Source organism: Peromyscus maniculatus, chromosome 2 (genome assembly GCF_049852395.1).
Source record: "Peromyscus maniculatus bairdii isolate BWxNUB_F1_BW_parent chromosome 2, HU_Pman_BW_mat_3.1, whole genome shotgun sequence".
NCBI lineage: Eukaryota > Metazoa > Chordata > Mammalia > Rodentia > Cricetidae > Peromyscus > Peromyscus maniculatus.
The window spans coordinates 152,636,048-152,648,751 of record NC_134853.1 but is presented as its reverse complement, the minus strand read 5'-3'; the positions used below and the strand labels follow the sequence as shown (position 1 = coordinate 152,648,751).

General features: G+C 49.7%; 2 protein-coding genes across 7 annotated transcripts in view; one reads left to right on the top strand and one right to left on the bottom strand.

Annotated features, from left to right (window-relative positions):
• Positions 1-249: 249 nt before the first annotated feature.
• Cd52 (CD52 molecule) lies at positions 250-9,108 on the top strand. Of its 2 annotated transcripts, none has more exons than XM_076565366.1 (3): positions 250-277; positions 7,516-7,652; positions 8,725-9,108. In XM_076565366.1, the coding sequence occupies exons 1-3, from the start codon at positions 265-267 to the stop codon at positions 8,899-8,901; spliced, it is 327 nt and encodes a 108-aa protein (XP_076421481.1). In that variant the 5' UTR covers positions 250-264; the 3' UTR covers positions 8,902-9,108. The 2 variants fall into 2 exon arrangements, with proteins under 2 accessions (XP_076421481.1, XP_076421482.1); XM_076565367.1 differs by lacking the exon at positions 250-277 and adding an exon at positions 2,230-2,251.
• Positions 9,109-10,304: 1,196 nt separating this feature from the next.
• Positions 10,305-12,704, bottom strand: part of Crybg2 (crystallin beta-gamma domain containing 2) — a 29,587-nt gene continuing 27,187 nt past the window's right edge. For all 5 annotated transcript variants that reach the window (XR_013049380.1, XM_015994521.3, XM_076565364.1 and 2 more), the window contains 3 exons: positions 11,362-11,520; positions 10,590-10,749; positions 10,305-10,494 (listed from right to left, as the gene is read on the bottom strand). Coding sequence is in view for 4 of the 5 variants with exons in the window: in XM_015994521.3 (XP_015850007.2) it covers positions 10,406-10,494; positions 10,590-10,749; positions 11,362-11,520 (408 nt within the window). In the remaining variant the exon portion in view is untranslated. The remainder of the gene's footprint in view (positions 10,495-10,589; positions 10,750-11,361; positions 11,521-12,704) is intronic.

The following is a 12,704-nucleotide window of genomic DNA, read 5'->3' as shown; positions in this document are numbered from 1 at the left end:
TGGTGGATGGATGGATGGATGGGTGGATGATTTACCTTGATAGAAATTTGAAGATAGCCTGGGCTACATTGTGAGTTCCAGGCTAGTCTAACTACCAGAGTGAGATCCTGTCTCAAAAACAGCAGCAACAAAGATTTACCTTGACTGTTCCATGGCGCTATTAAGTTATACTTCTCTCCATGAAAGTTAAAATCTTAGGGCAGATCACGTGATCACATTGTAACATGTGCTACAACACCCTCCCCTGCTTTATCCCAGTTCATCATGGACAAGCAAGGTACATAGTGAGTACTTGTTCTGTGTGGGCCTGTGCTAGGCCCTGGGGACAGTTATTAAAGAACACTGTGCAGCTGTGCTCGGTGGCATACTATTACATGCCTGTAATCCTGGACTCACGGGGCAGAGGGAAGAGGATCGCAAGTTTAGGGGCAGCCTGGGCTACGGTGAGGCCTTGTCTCAAAGAAGGGTTGGGGAGGAGGAGAGAGGCAGGGGAGAGGTATTCTCCCCTCCCCCATCTCCTCTCTCCTGCCCTTCCACCCCAACCCTTGAGAGAGAATGCTGGGCAGTTGGGATGGGATGGTAATCTAAGGTGATGTGTGTCACAGGTCTCCACCAAGTCTGAGCACTAGCAGCTCCTCCCAGGGTCCAGGCCTGACCACTCATCTGGATGCACTTTCTCCCTTTCTCTCTTCTTGCATCTTGATTTCTTCAATGTTTACGGAGCCCGGAAATTGCCAGTCTTTTTTGTCTTCCCCCCTGTGAGTGTGAGCTCATGAGTAGAGACCGCTGCTTTTTGTTTGCTGCTGTAGTCCCACAGCTTGAACGGAAACCAGGAACTGGCAACAGCAGGTAGTTGAGAGACATAGTGCATATGTCCAATGGCCTGCCTTCCACATTACTTGTTTCCAGTCTGAGGTTAACCCTGTCCACTGTGGTTTTCTTGCTAACACTCTATTTCTCAGTTCTGAAATTTGCATTTGGTTCTTTTCTCTACTTCAGCTATTTTTTGGTTTGGGTTTGGGTTTTTTGAGACAGGGTTTCTCTGTGTAGCTTTGGTGCCTTTCCTGGAACTCACTCTGTGGATCAGGCTGGCCTTGAACTCACAGAGATCCACCTGCCCCTGCCTCCTCAGTGCCGGGATTAAAGGCGTGCACTGCCACGGCCCCGCTCAGCTATCTTGTCTCGTATGTCTTTGAATAGTCCAGGTGCAGTTGCTGAAAATTCATATTGATAATCCTATTATCTAGACCCTTCCATGAGACCCTCCTCTTCCATGTTTGTCCTTTTCTGTTTTGTTGTCATGCTGTCCTCAATCCCTGTGACGGCTGGGCTGTTGTTTCCTGTTTCACTATTGTGCTGGCTAATCTTATGTCAACTTGACACAAGCTAGAGTCCCCTGCAAGGAGGGAACCTCAATTGAGAGAATGCTTCCATAAGATCGGGCTGTAGCTGGGCGGTAATGGCGCATGCCTTTAATTCTGGCACTCACTTCACTGACTTCAATTTCTGGAACCTGTATGGTGGAGGGAGAGGGCCAACCTCTGCTCTCCATATGTGGCCTTCAGGAGGTACCTAGGTTTAGAAGAGGTTGGGAGGTTGGGCCCCAGGATGGGATGAGTGTCCTTTTAAGAACAGGAAGAGGGCTGTTGGGATGGCCAAGGGGTCTAAGGCACCAGACTCAACAACAGGAAGAGACCAGAGCCCTGGTCTCTGTAGTAAGGGAGGAGGCAGAGAGAAAAAAGAACCACAAAAAACTATTCTTTTCCTCTTTTGAAAGCACAGAGTTTATGACATCCTGTTAGATGAACCTGAGCTACAACGGGAACCAGGGAAACAGTTATGTCATTAAAACTAGGTTCAGTCAGGCATGGTGGCACAGGTCTTTAATCCAGCACTCAGGAGGCAGAGGCAGGCGGATCTCTGAGTTTGAGGCCAGCCTGGTCTACAGAGTGAGTTCCAGGACAGCCAGGGCTACACAGAGAAACCCTGTCTCAACAAACAAACAAAAATACAAAAAAAAAAAAAAAAAAAAAAAAAACAAGAAGATCCAGCAGTAAGATATTTTCTTGATTAGTGATTGATAGGGGAGAACCCAGCCCATTGTGAGTTCTTCCATCCCAAGGAAGCAGACTGAGCAAGCCATGAAGAGCAAGCCAGTAAGTAGCAGCCCTCCACGGCCTCCGCATCAGCTCCTGCCTCCAGGTTCCTGCCCTGTTTGAATTCCTGTCCTGACTTCCTTTGAGGATGAACAGTGAGTGCTGTAAAAGTGTAAGCCAAACAAACCCTTTCCTCCCCAACTTGCTTTTTGGTCATGGTGTTTAATCAAAGCAATAGAAACCCCAGCTAAGACAATACCTTCACCCTGCCACCCAGAGGCCAAGTGGGGAGCTTGCCTGCTTGTTTGGGTCTCCTTTCTCTTTCTTTCTTTCCTTTTTTTGTTTTTGTTTTTGTTTTTGGAGACAGGGCTTCTCTCTGTGTAGGCCTGGCTGTCCTGGAACTCACTCTGTAGACTAGACTGGCCTCAAACTCAGAGTTATCTGCCTCCCAAATGCGGGGACTGAAGGCGTGGGCCACTGCTTAGGTCTGTTCAGTTTCTTAGGCATCTTTTCTGGAAGAGACAAATACTTTCAGGAGCGAAACATCCCAAATGCAGCCTCCCTGCTCTCAGCCCATGCATTCTTTTCTACACTGGTAACTCCTCAGTATAGAGCCAGGGCTTGTCCATAGTAACCAGACCAATCAGTGCCAAGGCTTGGCAGTGGGGTGAAAGTGGACACCTTAACTTTCACTCATTCTTTCAGTGGTCCCTGACACCTGTTAGTCCCATGTCCTACCCTCTGATGGGTTGGAGAGGTGACAAGTCCTAGCCCAGATCACAAAAGGCAGTACAATCGTCTGTTGTCTATTGATCTGTGTCTTGTTTTGTTAGAAACAGGATCTCATGTAGTTCAGTCTGGTCTCAAACTCACTATGTAGCCGAGGATGACCTCGAACCTCTCTTTCTCCGTAGGGCTGAGATTACAGAGGTGTACCACCACATCTGGTTTTATGTGTTGCAGGGCATGGAAACCAAGCCCTTGGATCTTTGAGGGGAGTATCTTCCGAGCACAGTAGTCTTCAGGGTAGCTGAAGCAGCTCTTGAGGGTGAAAGGACACCTCCATCTTGGAGGGAGTTTCACAGAGGAAGCGGAAAGTTTCTCTGGGCAGGGGCTTTGGGTGTGAATACTGGGGAAGGGCAGAGGAAATGCCTGGTGTCATTTCCTGAGGCCGAGGCAGCCAGGGCAAGAACAAGCAGGGGTGGGTGAGGGCTAACTAGGAAGTGGTATGTATGCACAGGGTAGTGGAAGATGTTACCAAATGAGGCATGAAGCTGAGAAGAAGGCTGGGCTAGGGGGCGCTTGGTCATTATACTGAGGAATTTGGTCTCCATCCCTGAGGAGAGGCATGGACTCTCCTGCTTTGTCAGGGCTCAGGAGTCCACCTAGATAAGGTGTCTGATGGAGCAGGGTCAAGCCTGCAATTCTAGCACTAACTTTGCCTTACCCTCAGTTTTCCCATCTGTCAAATGGGGCTTTCTTAGAGCCCTCTCAGCTTGGCAACTGGTCTTCTGTCTATTCAAATACTGTCAAGACAGAATGTAGCTGCTCAGAGGCCAAGAGAGGCAAATGTTTGAAACCCTACTTCTCTTCTTGGTTATGGACAGACAGCAGACATCTCTCCATGTCCAAGCCCTCATGACCCTTAAAGATGTTCCCAGAACCCTGATGTCCCGTCCCGCCCCACCCCACCCCACATTACACCCCCACCAGTGGTAACATCCCCTCAGACCTCACATCTCAGGATCTGAAAAGGATACTGTGGGGCTTTGCAAGATAGTATTTCTGGGAGTGTAGGTCAGTAGTAGAGCACATGTTTAGTAAGAACACATATTTATTGTGCAGCCATGGGTTCAATACCCAGGGCTGGAAATATAACTAAATAAAAATGAGTTTTTATTAATTGAAAATAACTAAATAAAAATAAGCCAGTCAGTGGTGGCACACGCCTTTGATCCCAGCACTTGGAGGCAGAGGCAGATGGATCTCTGTGAGTTCAAGGCCAGCCTGGTCTACAGAGCGAGTTCCAGGGCAGCTAGAGTTGTTAACACAGAGAAACCCTGTCTTGAAAAACCAAAAGAAAAAATAAATAAATAAGTTTAAGGGGTTAATGAGATGACTGGATGGGTAAAGGTGCCTGCCGCCAAGGTTGGCGACCTGAGTTCAAGCCTCAGGACCCACACTGTACAAAGGATCAAACCAACCCCTGAAAGCTGTCCTCCAGCCTCCACACACACAGGCGCATGTGTGTGCCCCCCAGTGATACTTTTTAAAAAGTTTACATCCAGCCTGGAGAGACGGCTCAGTGGTTAAGAGTGCTTGCTGCTCTTCCAGAGGACCTGGGTTCGGACCCCAGCACCCATTTCTGGTGGCTCACAATTGTTTGTAGCTCCAATTCCAAAGGATTGGACACCCTTTTCTGGACAACCTGGGTGGGCATGGCCAGCTCTGGGGCTCAGCTGTTCTAGCTTCTTTTCAAAAGTGAGGAGAAAATTGTCCAGTCGGTGGCCAGTTTTCAGCAGGACACTCTTGGGCTTCAGCACGGGCCTCTGATTTCCTGCTGCTGCGTGCCTGCTGCTTCCTTGGCTCCCAAGCATCCCAAGAGTCACCTCTCCCTGGGAGAGCAGCTGAGAACCTTCAGGACTGAGGGCAAGAGAGCAAAGAAGGAGATCTACGGGAGGGGGCACTGTCACACCCCTCCTTCACTTCCTGCCTTTCTCCCGTAAGCTGGATTCTCACTTTTTTATTCTTCTCAGCTTTATCACAGGAGATCAAGGTCCCTAAAGCCACCCAGGTTTTACCTAGGATTGTGACAAAGGCCCTGACCCATATAAGAAAAGACCAGGGGAATCCCCTTTACCCTGTGGCATGCAAATACAACACCAAATAGACTAAGCCAGAGAGAATGGGTGAGGCAGGAGCTGGGCTGTGAGCCAGGGAGTCGGGATTGGGAGTCAAGAGTTAATCAGGGCCGGGCGTTGGTGGCGCACGCCTTTAATCCCAGCACTCGGGAGGCGGAGGCAGGCGGATCTCTGTGAGTTCGAGGCCAGCCTGGGCTACCAAGTGAGCTCCAGGAAAAGGCGCAAAGCTACACAGAGAAACCCTGTCTTGAAAAACCAAAAAAAAAAAAAAAAAAAAAAAAAAAAAAAGTTAATCAGGGACTGGGCACTACCTGCCTAGTTTGTGTGAGGGCCCCAGCATCACATTAAAGGGCAAACAAAATGACAAAAAGTGCACTCGAGAACAGCCCTGGAAGTTCCATACATGGCTTAGGCATCAGACAGACCTGAACTCAAGTTCAAATGATACATTGGTTGTGAACTTGGACAAGTCATTTTTTTTTCATCAGCCAAATGGGAATAATTATTTCCCAGTATCACTGAGACCACAGTTGTTGTTGTTGTTTTAAATAAGTTAGGGCACTACCCAAACAGTCTGGGGAACTCTCCCACAGTACTGCCTCGTCCTAGTTCCTGGGTGCTAGCCTGTGTGCCTGCTTGTCCTCACGGCTGTGCCCACTCATCCATCCCAGAGTGCCATGAATAACTCAGCTCCTTTTCTTCACCCAAATCCCAAAACACCAGGGCCTAAGAGACTTCAGGAAAGGGCTGGAGAGATGGCTTAACAGTTAAGAGCACTGGCTGCTCTTGCAAAGGACCTGGGTTCAATTCCCATCACCTACATACAGCCAGCTATAACTCCAGTTCTCGGGCATCTGATGTCTTCTTCTGGCCTTCCCAGGCACCACGCATGTACATGGTGCACATAACATATGTACATGCAAATGAAACACACACTTTTTCTTTTTGTTTTTTGTTTTTTGTTTTTTTTTTTTTTTTTTTTTTTTTTTTTTTTGAGACAGGGTTTCTAGCCCTGGCTGTCCTGGAACTAGATCTGTAGACCAGACTGGACTCAAACTCAGAGATCCACCTGCCTCTGCTTCCCAAGTGTTGGGATTAAAGACGTACACCAACACTGCCCAGCCCCCACACACACATTTTTAAAATTTATTTTTTCAAATATTTATTGAAAAATAATCAACTTGAAATGAAGAGCCTGAGGCCCAGAGGGAATAAGGCCTGACTTAAAATTAACCCATCCTCCACACCCTGTCCTGAATCTAAGTGATCCTGAGCTGTCACAGAACTGATGGCAGTATCCACCCCACTCTCTTAGTTCCTTTGTCTGTTTCTAGACAGGCCCAGGTAGTGCAGGCTGGCCTCAAAGTCACTGTCTATCTGTGGCTGCCTTTGATCCCTCTTCCTGCTTCTACCTCCCCGAGTCCTGATATTACAGGAACTCAATCTTTCTACCATTTATATAACAGTTTCTAGTGTTGGGTATTATTACTACACAGGGGTTTTTGTTGATTTGAGACTGGATTTTACTATGTAGTTCAGGCTGTCTTGGAAATCACTATGTAGACTAGGCTAGCCTTGAACTCATAGAGATCCACCTGCCTTTGCCCCTCAAGGTCTGTGATTAAAGGCGTGCTTCCACATGCCTGGCTAGTACTCTTTAATATAAATAGTGTGGCACTCTCCTTTCATCCCAGCACTCAGGAAGCAGAGGCAGACTTGTCTCTTTTTGTTTCTTAGTGATTTATTTTTATTTTATGTACATTGATGTTTTGCCTGTATGTGTGTCTGTGTGAGACTGTTGGATCTTCTGGAACTGGAGTTACAGATGTTAGCTGCCATGTAGGTGCTGGGAATTGAACCCAGGTTCTCTAGAAGAGCAGCCAGGGCTCTTAACCATTTCTCCAGCCCCTTGTCGGCTCTTTTTAAAATAAGTTACTAGCCAGCAGGGCGATACAGGTCTGTAATTTCGGCACTCAGGAGGCTGAGACAGGAGGATCCTGAATTTAAACCCACCCAGAGTGATAGAGACCATGTCTCAAAATATATAAATAAAATTAAGGATTATCACTGGAGTGGTGGTGGTCCATGCCTTTAATCCCAGCACTTGGGAGGCAGAGGTAGGAGATCTCTGTGAGTTCGAGGACAGCCTGGTCTACAGAGCGAGTTCCAGGACAGCTAGGGCTACACAAAGAAACCCTGCCTCAAAAAAAAAAAATAAAAAATAAATAAATAAAAATAAAAGTAAGGATTATCACTGCATTTGATCCTCCAGCATCTCCTCCCCCCCACCTTGTTAAAGACTGAGGTCAAGTTGTCAAACGATGAAAGCGGACTTCCGTGGCCGGGACGTGGTTCCAAGCCCAGGCAATGCTGGGCACTGCCCTCTGGTCACCCTCATCTCCTGCCTGGGCTTTTGAGAAGTCAAAATTCATCTACCAAGTCTTGAAAGCTTGAGGCTCATTCCATCCACCCACACTTGAAAGAAGGTAGCTCCCTTCCCCGCCCCCAGGCCCTCCTTCTCTCCTCCCCTCACCCTCCCTATCTCCTCTGCCTCCTAGTTCAAAAGCATCCAGACTCAAAGAGGCCTGCAGACAGCCCTGAGCTCACCTCTCAAAGCTGCTACCAGAGCCCAGGAAGATCCAGAATGAACGGCTTCCTCCTCGTCTTCACCATCAGTCTCCTGGTGGCAGTTCAGGTAAGGACATTCCTTAGACCCCTGCCTCCAACACTGATGGCCTGGGCTAGGGTCAGGGAGGGAATGCAAGATCCCGGGGGAGCTAGTCTACCACCGGGACAGAGGTAGATGGTCACCAAGAGACCACCTGGGACACCAGGAGGGCCTGTATACCTGGCCTTCCACTCTTCTTAGCGACCACAGACTGCCCTCGGGGAAGCCCATGGTCCCATGTGGGGAAACCTCACAGGGTGTCAGCTACATGGAGGCACTCAAAGGTTCTGTGCAATTCTGGGTCACAGAGCATGGAGAGGAAGCCCTGTTGAGGGGAGCTGCAGGAACAGTCCTTCTAGCAGGGGTGAGGAGGTGGCTGAGAGACTACCACAGGAGGCAGGGGGTCCCTGGCCCTGCTAAGGAGAAGCCTTCGTGTGTGGGAATACAGAGACAGAAATCTCTCAGTCAGTCTCTAAAGCACTCTGGGAGGCAGCCTTCAAGGCACCTGTGTGCCCAGAGGGACCTGATTAATACAGGAAATGGAGCCATCAAGTTCTTGATCAAGAACATCTCGATCAAGCATCAAGGGCAGTTTGATTGGCACCAAAACTAGTTTGATTCCCATCAAGAGCAGCTTCAGTTGCTGCCCGATCAAGCATCAAGGACAACTTGTCACATCTGGTCTTTCTGCCAGTGCCCTTTTCATCTAGCCCTGTCTCATGTGACACTCCAGGCTATGGTGGACTCTTCTTGACCGGAGACAAACTGGAGTACCACAGACCCAGAAGCACCCCCATGTCTCTGGCAGGGGACACCCTTCCTCGGGCTCAGGTCAAGGATGGGTTTCTGCTTCTCTCTGTGCTGGAGGACCTGGTGGCCTGAAACATGACAGGACATTTCTGATTTCTGTGGGGATGGGAGGAGAATGACAGGGGCAGAGATGGCTTCATCACTGCCTAGGGTGAGGCAGGAAGCCAGACATGCCAACAGGGCCTAGGACGGAAGCTTTCTGGAGGCCTAGAGCTGGGGAAAGGCACTAAGGGGGATGAGTTCTTTCCATGAGGTTCAAAGCCTCCTGAGCCCCACAATTCTCTTGCAGATACAAACAGGAGTCTTGGGGCAGAATGATACGAAGCCTGTGACCCCTGCCGCCGGCATCACTATCAAACTCCCAGCGAAACCCACAAAGGGTGGGGCCCCATCTCACATCAACGTGGGTGCCTGCAGTTTCTTCCTTTTCGCCAACACTTTCATGTGTCTCTTCTACCTCGGCTGAGGGGATGATGTCGCTTCTACAGCCCTGTGCTCCTCCAAGAGCTACCACCGTCAGTGGCAAGAGATCCCCAACCCAGTCCTTGGAAAGGGTTGACACCAGAGATCCCAGGAAGTTGAAATTGATGGCCAATGGCCAAAATGGGGAGGTACTAATGGAAGGGGCCAAGTAACACCCAGCTGGGGCTCAATAAAGTTTTACTTATGCTTAGGTGGGGCCCCACATGTGGTCACTGGTCACTCCTGATCCCAGGAGTCATGTGTGCAGCGGCATTAGGTCATTGGTCATTGGCAGGGAAGGCGCTACCAAGGCACTCGCCCAGGTTCCTCCCTTAGAGTCACCTTGCAGGGACAAGGACAGGAAACTGTCACCCTCACTACCACCTTTAGTTGTATTTGTTTCACTTGTGCCTGAGTATTTGGGAGGGATGAACCCAGTTCCCCCACACACTTCTCAGGCCCTCGACACCTCAGGTTCAGACAGTCTCCCACCCCATGACCTAGGTGTCTTCATAATGACAGATGCGGGGACAACATAGATCATTTGGCTCTGTCTCTCTCAACGTTCCCAGCTGGAGTATTGTAGACCCAGAAGCACCCCCGTATCTGGGAAAGTTCACGGAAGAGCATCTCATGAGTCACCTGTCCACAAATCACAGGGACAGAGGATGAGGAGGCAGGAGTCACCCCCCACACCCACAGCCAGAGGAGGCAGGAAGGACAAACGGCTCCTCTAACCGCTCTCCCCTGCTGGGCTTGGGGCTGGTGTTTGGGGCTGAAAAGCGAGAAGGAAGCCCAGACTGGTCTCCAGGGCTCCTGCTTCTGGGTCTTCCCAGGAACCTGTGCCAATCGAAGGCTAGAAAGTGACTGCAGCGTCTGATAACCTGACCTGCCACCTAGCTAGGGACCCAGCCCCTTCTCCTGGCTTTTCTGACTAAGGCCAAACCTTCAGGCTTTGAGATTTGAGTAGGAAGAAGCAGGGAGGAGCCCAAGGACAAGGCTTCTTGGGGTGTCGACTCCCCCCCATCTCTCTCACACACTGCACATTGAAGTTTTCACCCTTGGACATATCTGTAATCCTAGAATGCTTTGCTCTGCCTCCTCTGTCTGGCCTGGCCAACTCTGCCTTCCACCTCTGCGCCCTGAGCACCCATCAGAATCCCACACTGAGATGGGCAGACGGGGCTCGGATGATGGCTGTGCCCCACCCGCCCCCACAGCCCGGGAGGCCGGACTGGGTGACACACCAGTTAGTCTGGTTCTGGAGCTCCCTCTGGTGACGAGGTCAGGCTGTACAAGGAGGGAAACCAGCCTGAGGAGGGGCCAGAAAGGCAACGGGGGTGGGGGGTGGGGTGGGGGGGGCCATCTTCCTCCTTGGCAAGGTGCAGAGAGAGATGACGCGGCGGCGGCATGATAGAAAACAGCTTATGTTACAGCAACAATCTATAAAAAATGTCTCATCCCAGCAAAAGTCTCCAGCAGGAAACTGCAGTGAAGGAAACTGATGTTCAAAGTACGTGAACAGTCCAGATCTGGGAAGGCCTGTCCTTGGTAGGTTCCCAAAGCACCACATGGTCCCGGTCATAACCTCGGCCACCTGAGGGGGAGATTGAGAGGTGGTTAGGGTACTGGAGACAGCAATGTTCCCCAGTCCCCTTGGGTGCCCCCTCCCACACACATAGCCTACGTTACCCTTCACATCCAGGATCTGGCCTTCAAACATCTGGCTGCAGATATGACCCAATTCACTGATGCTCCAAGTTTGGCGTGGTAGGCGGCTCTCGGCCCATAGCACTACTTTGGAGCCTGGACTAGGAGGTCCAATCACCTGTAGGCTCATAGTGGGGGCCATCTGAGGCCCCAGAAGATCATTAGATACTGCATTCCCCACAGGAAATCTCCCATGCTCAAGCAATCCTTCATACACTGGATTTTTGTTGTTTGTTTTGTTATTGGGACAGGGTCTCACTCTGCAGCCCTGGCTGGCCTGGAGTTTACTATATAGACCAGGCTGGCCTTGAACTCATAGATATCCAACTGCTTCTGCCTCCTGAATTCTGGGATTAAAGGTGTGCACTGCCATGCCCAGCTCATAAGCTGGTTTTGAATGCTGGCTATTTCAACTGTGGCCCTAGGCAAGTCTCTTTATCCCTTTTTAGATTTATTTTATGAGTTTTTTTTTTTTTTATGAATGTATATCTTTGCACTACACCTGGTGCCCACAGAGATCAGAAGAAACGGAGTTAGGGATGGCTATGAAGCATCATTTTTGTGCTGGGAACTGAAGCCAGGTCCTCACAAAAACAAGTGCTTTGCACTGTGTGCCATTTCTCCAGGTTGCATGAGAAAAAGAAAAGAGCCCTATTCTCTGCTTCCTCCACGCATCTGGGATCGAATCGGCCTTCCACTTCCCAAAGTAGGTTGGTAGACCTGGAGCTGAGCAGACCCAGTTCCGGAATCATACCTGGTTCTTCAGCAGTCCATCTTCATAGTACCAGACGCAGCTGCCCCCGGCTCGGGGCTCAGAGACCACCACACGGCCTGCTTTCATGTCTTCCACGTGGTCAGGCACTGCCAGGAATCCCCCTAGCGCTGCATTCCAGAGGCGGAAATAGGCTCGGCGCTGATGGTGAAGAGAGGCTGAGAGACTGCAGCCAGGGTTGGATGCCCACCACCCCCAACCCTGGACCCCCTAGGAGACCCACACCCCCAAACCCTCCTTGCCTCCAAACTTATCTCCACCCTGCTTCTAAGTCATACTTTTTTTTTACACACCCATACTGAGGGCACATGTGTAACACATGTGCATAGTTCTGTGACCACAGACACCTACACATGTACCTAGGGACCCTTGCGGATATACTTGCAGTCCACAAGGAGGCACAGTTTACAGAAGGCACAAGCAATTCCACAGGTCCATGCAGTCATCACATTCATACATCATAACTGACACACAGATCCTATCAGGTCTGCCCAGTGCCAAGTACCTATGCTTGCTCCAGGTACAACTGATTGTAAGAATACACACACACACACACACACACACACACACACACACACACACACACACACACACACACACACGGAAACCAAGATCCCTGGAGGGACAGTGCTTGCCCAAGACTATAAATCAACTCCTTGTCTACTTCCCTGGGCCTTTATTTCCCCCCAAGTCAGAGATATTTGCTAGGATTTCTTCCAGAATTGCTGTCATAAGTGTCTGTGAACAAACAGACTAAACACATGCCCTCGTACATGGATGTATATGCTCAGAAGGCTCTCAGGCAGAGGCATGAGCAGGCACACACACACACACACACACACACACACACACACCCATGCCCATGCCCATACACACAAAAACATACAAATCCCCTCCAGACTACTTAGAAGCATGACCTCAAATGACATACTCTTAGATGGGCACATGTATGTGTACATACACATACACAGACACACAGGCCACAGCCATATCCTAGAAATACATGTGTGCAGAAATGAAGTCAACTTCTTGTCAAGCAGGTACAGACACACACCCTCACAGGCAAGCTTCATACTTCCCAAAACCAAATGTGCCGACTACTGGTAAGTGGTACATGAGATGATTTTCAGTTCTGGGTCAATCAGCCTATTGTATATATATCATATGGTCCTTGAGGACAAGGACAAAATTGTTTCATTTTCAAGTTGATTTAGAGGAATCTACTGAGATGACGATGTACGAAGAAGCTAAGGACAAACCATGACAGAAGGACACAAATGTCAAGCTTTGAAACACACAGAGGTACATGGGGACAGGCACCCCCA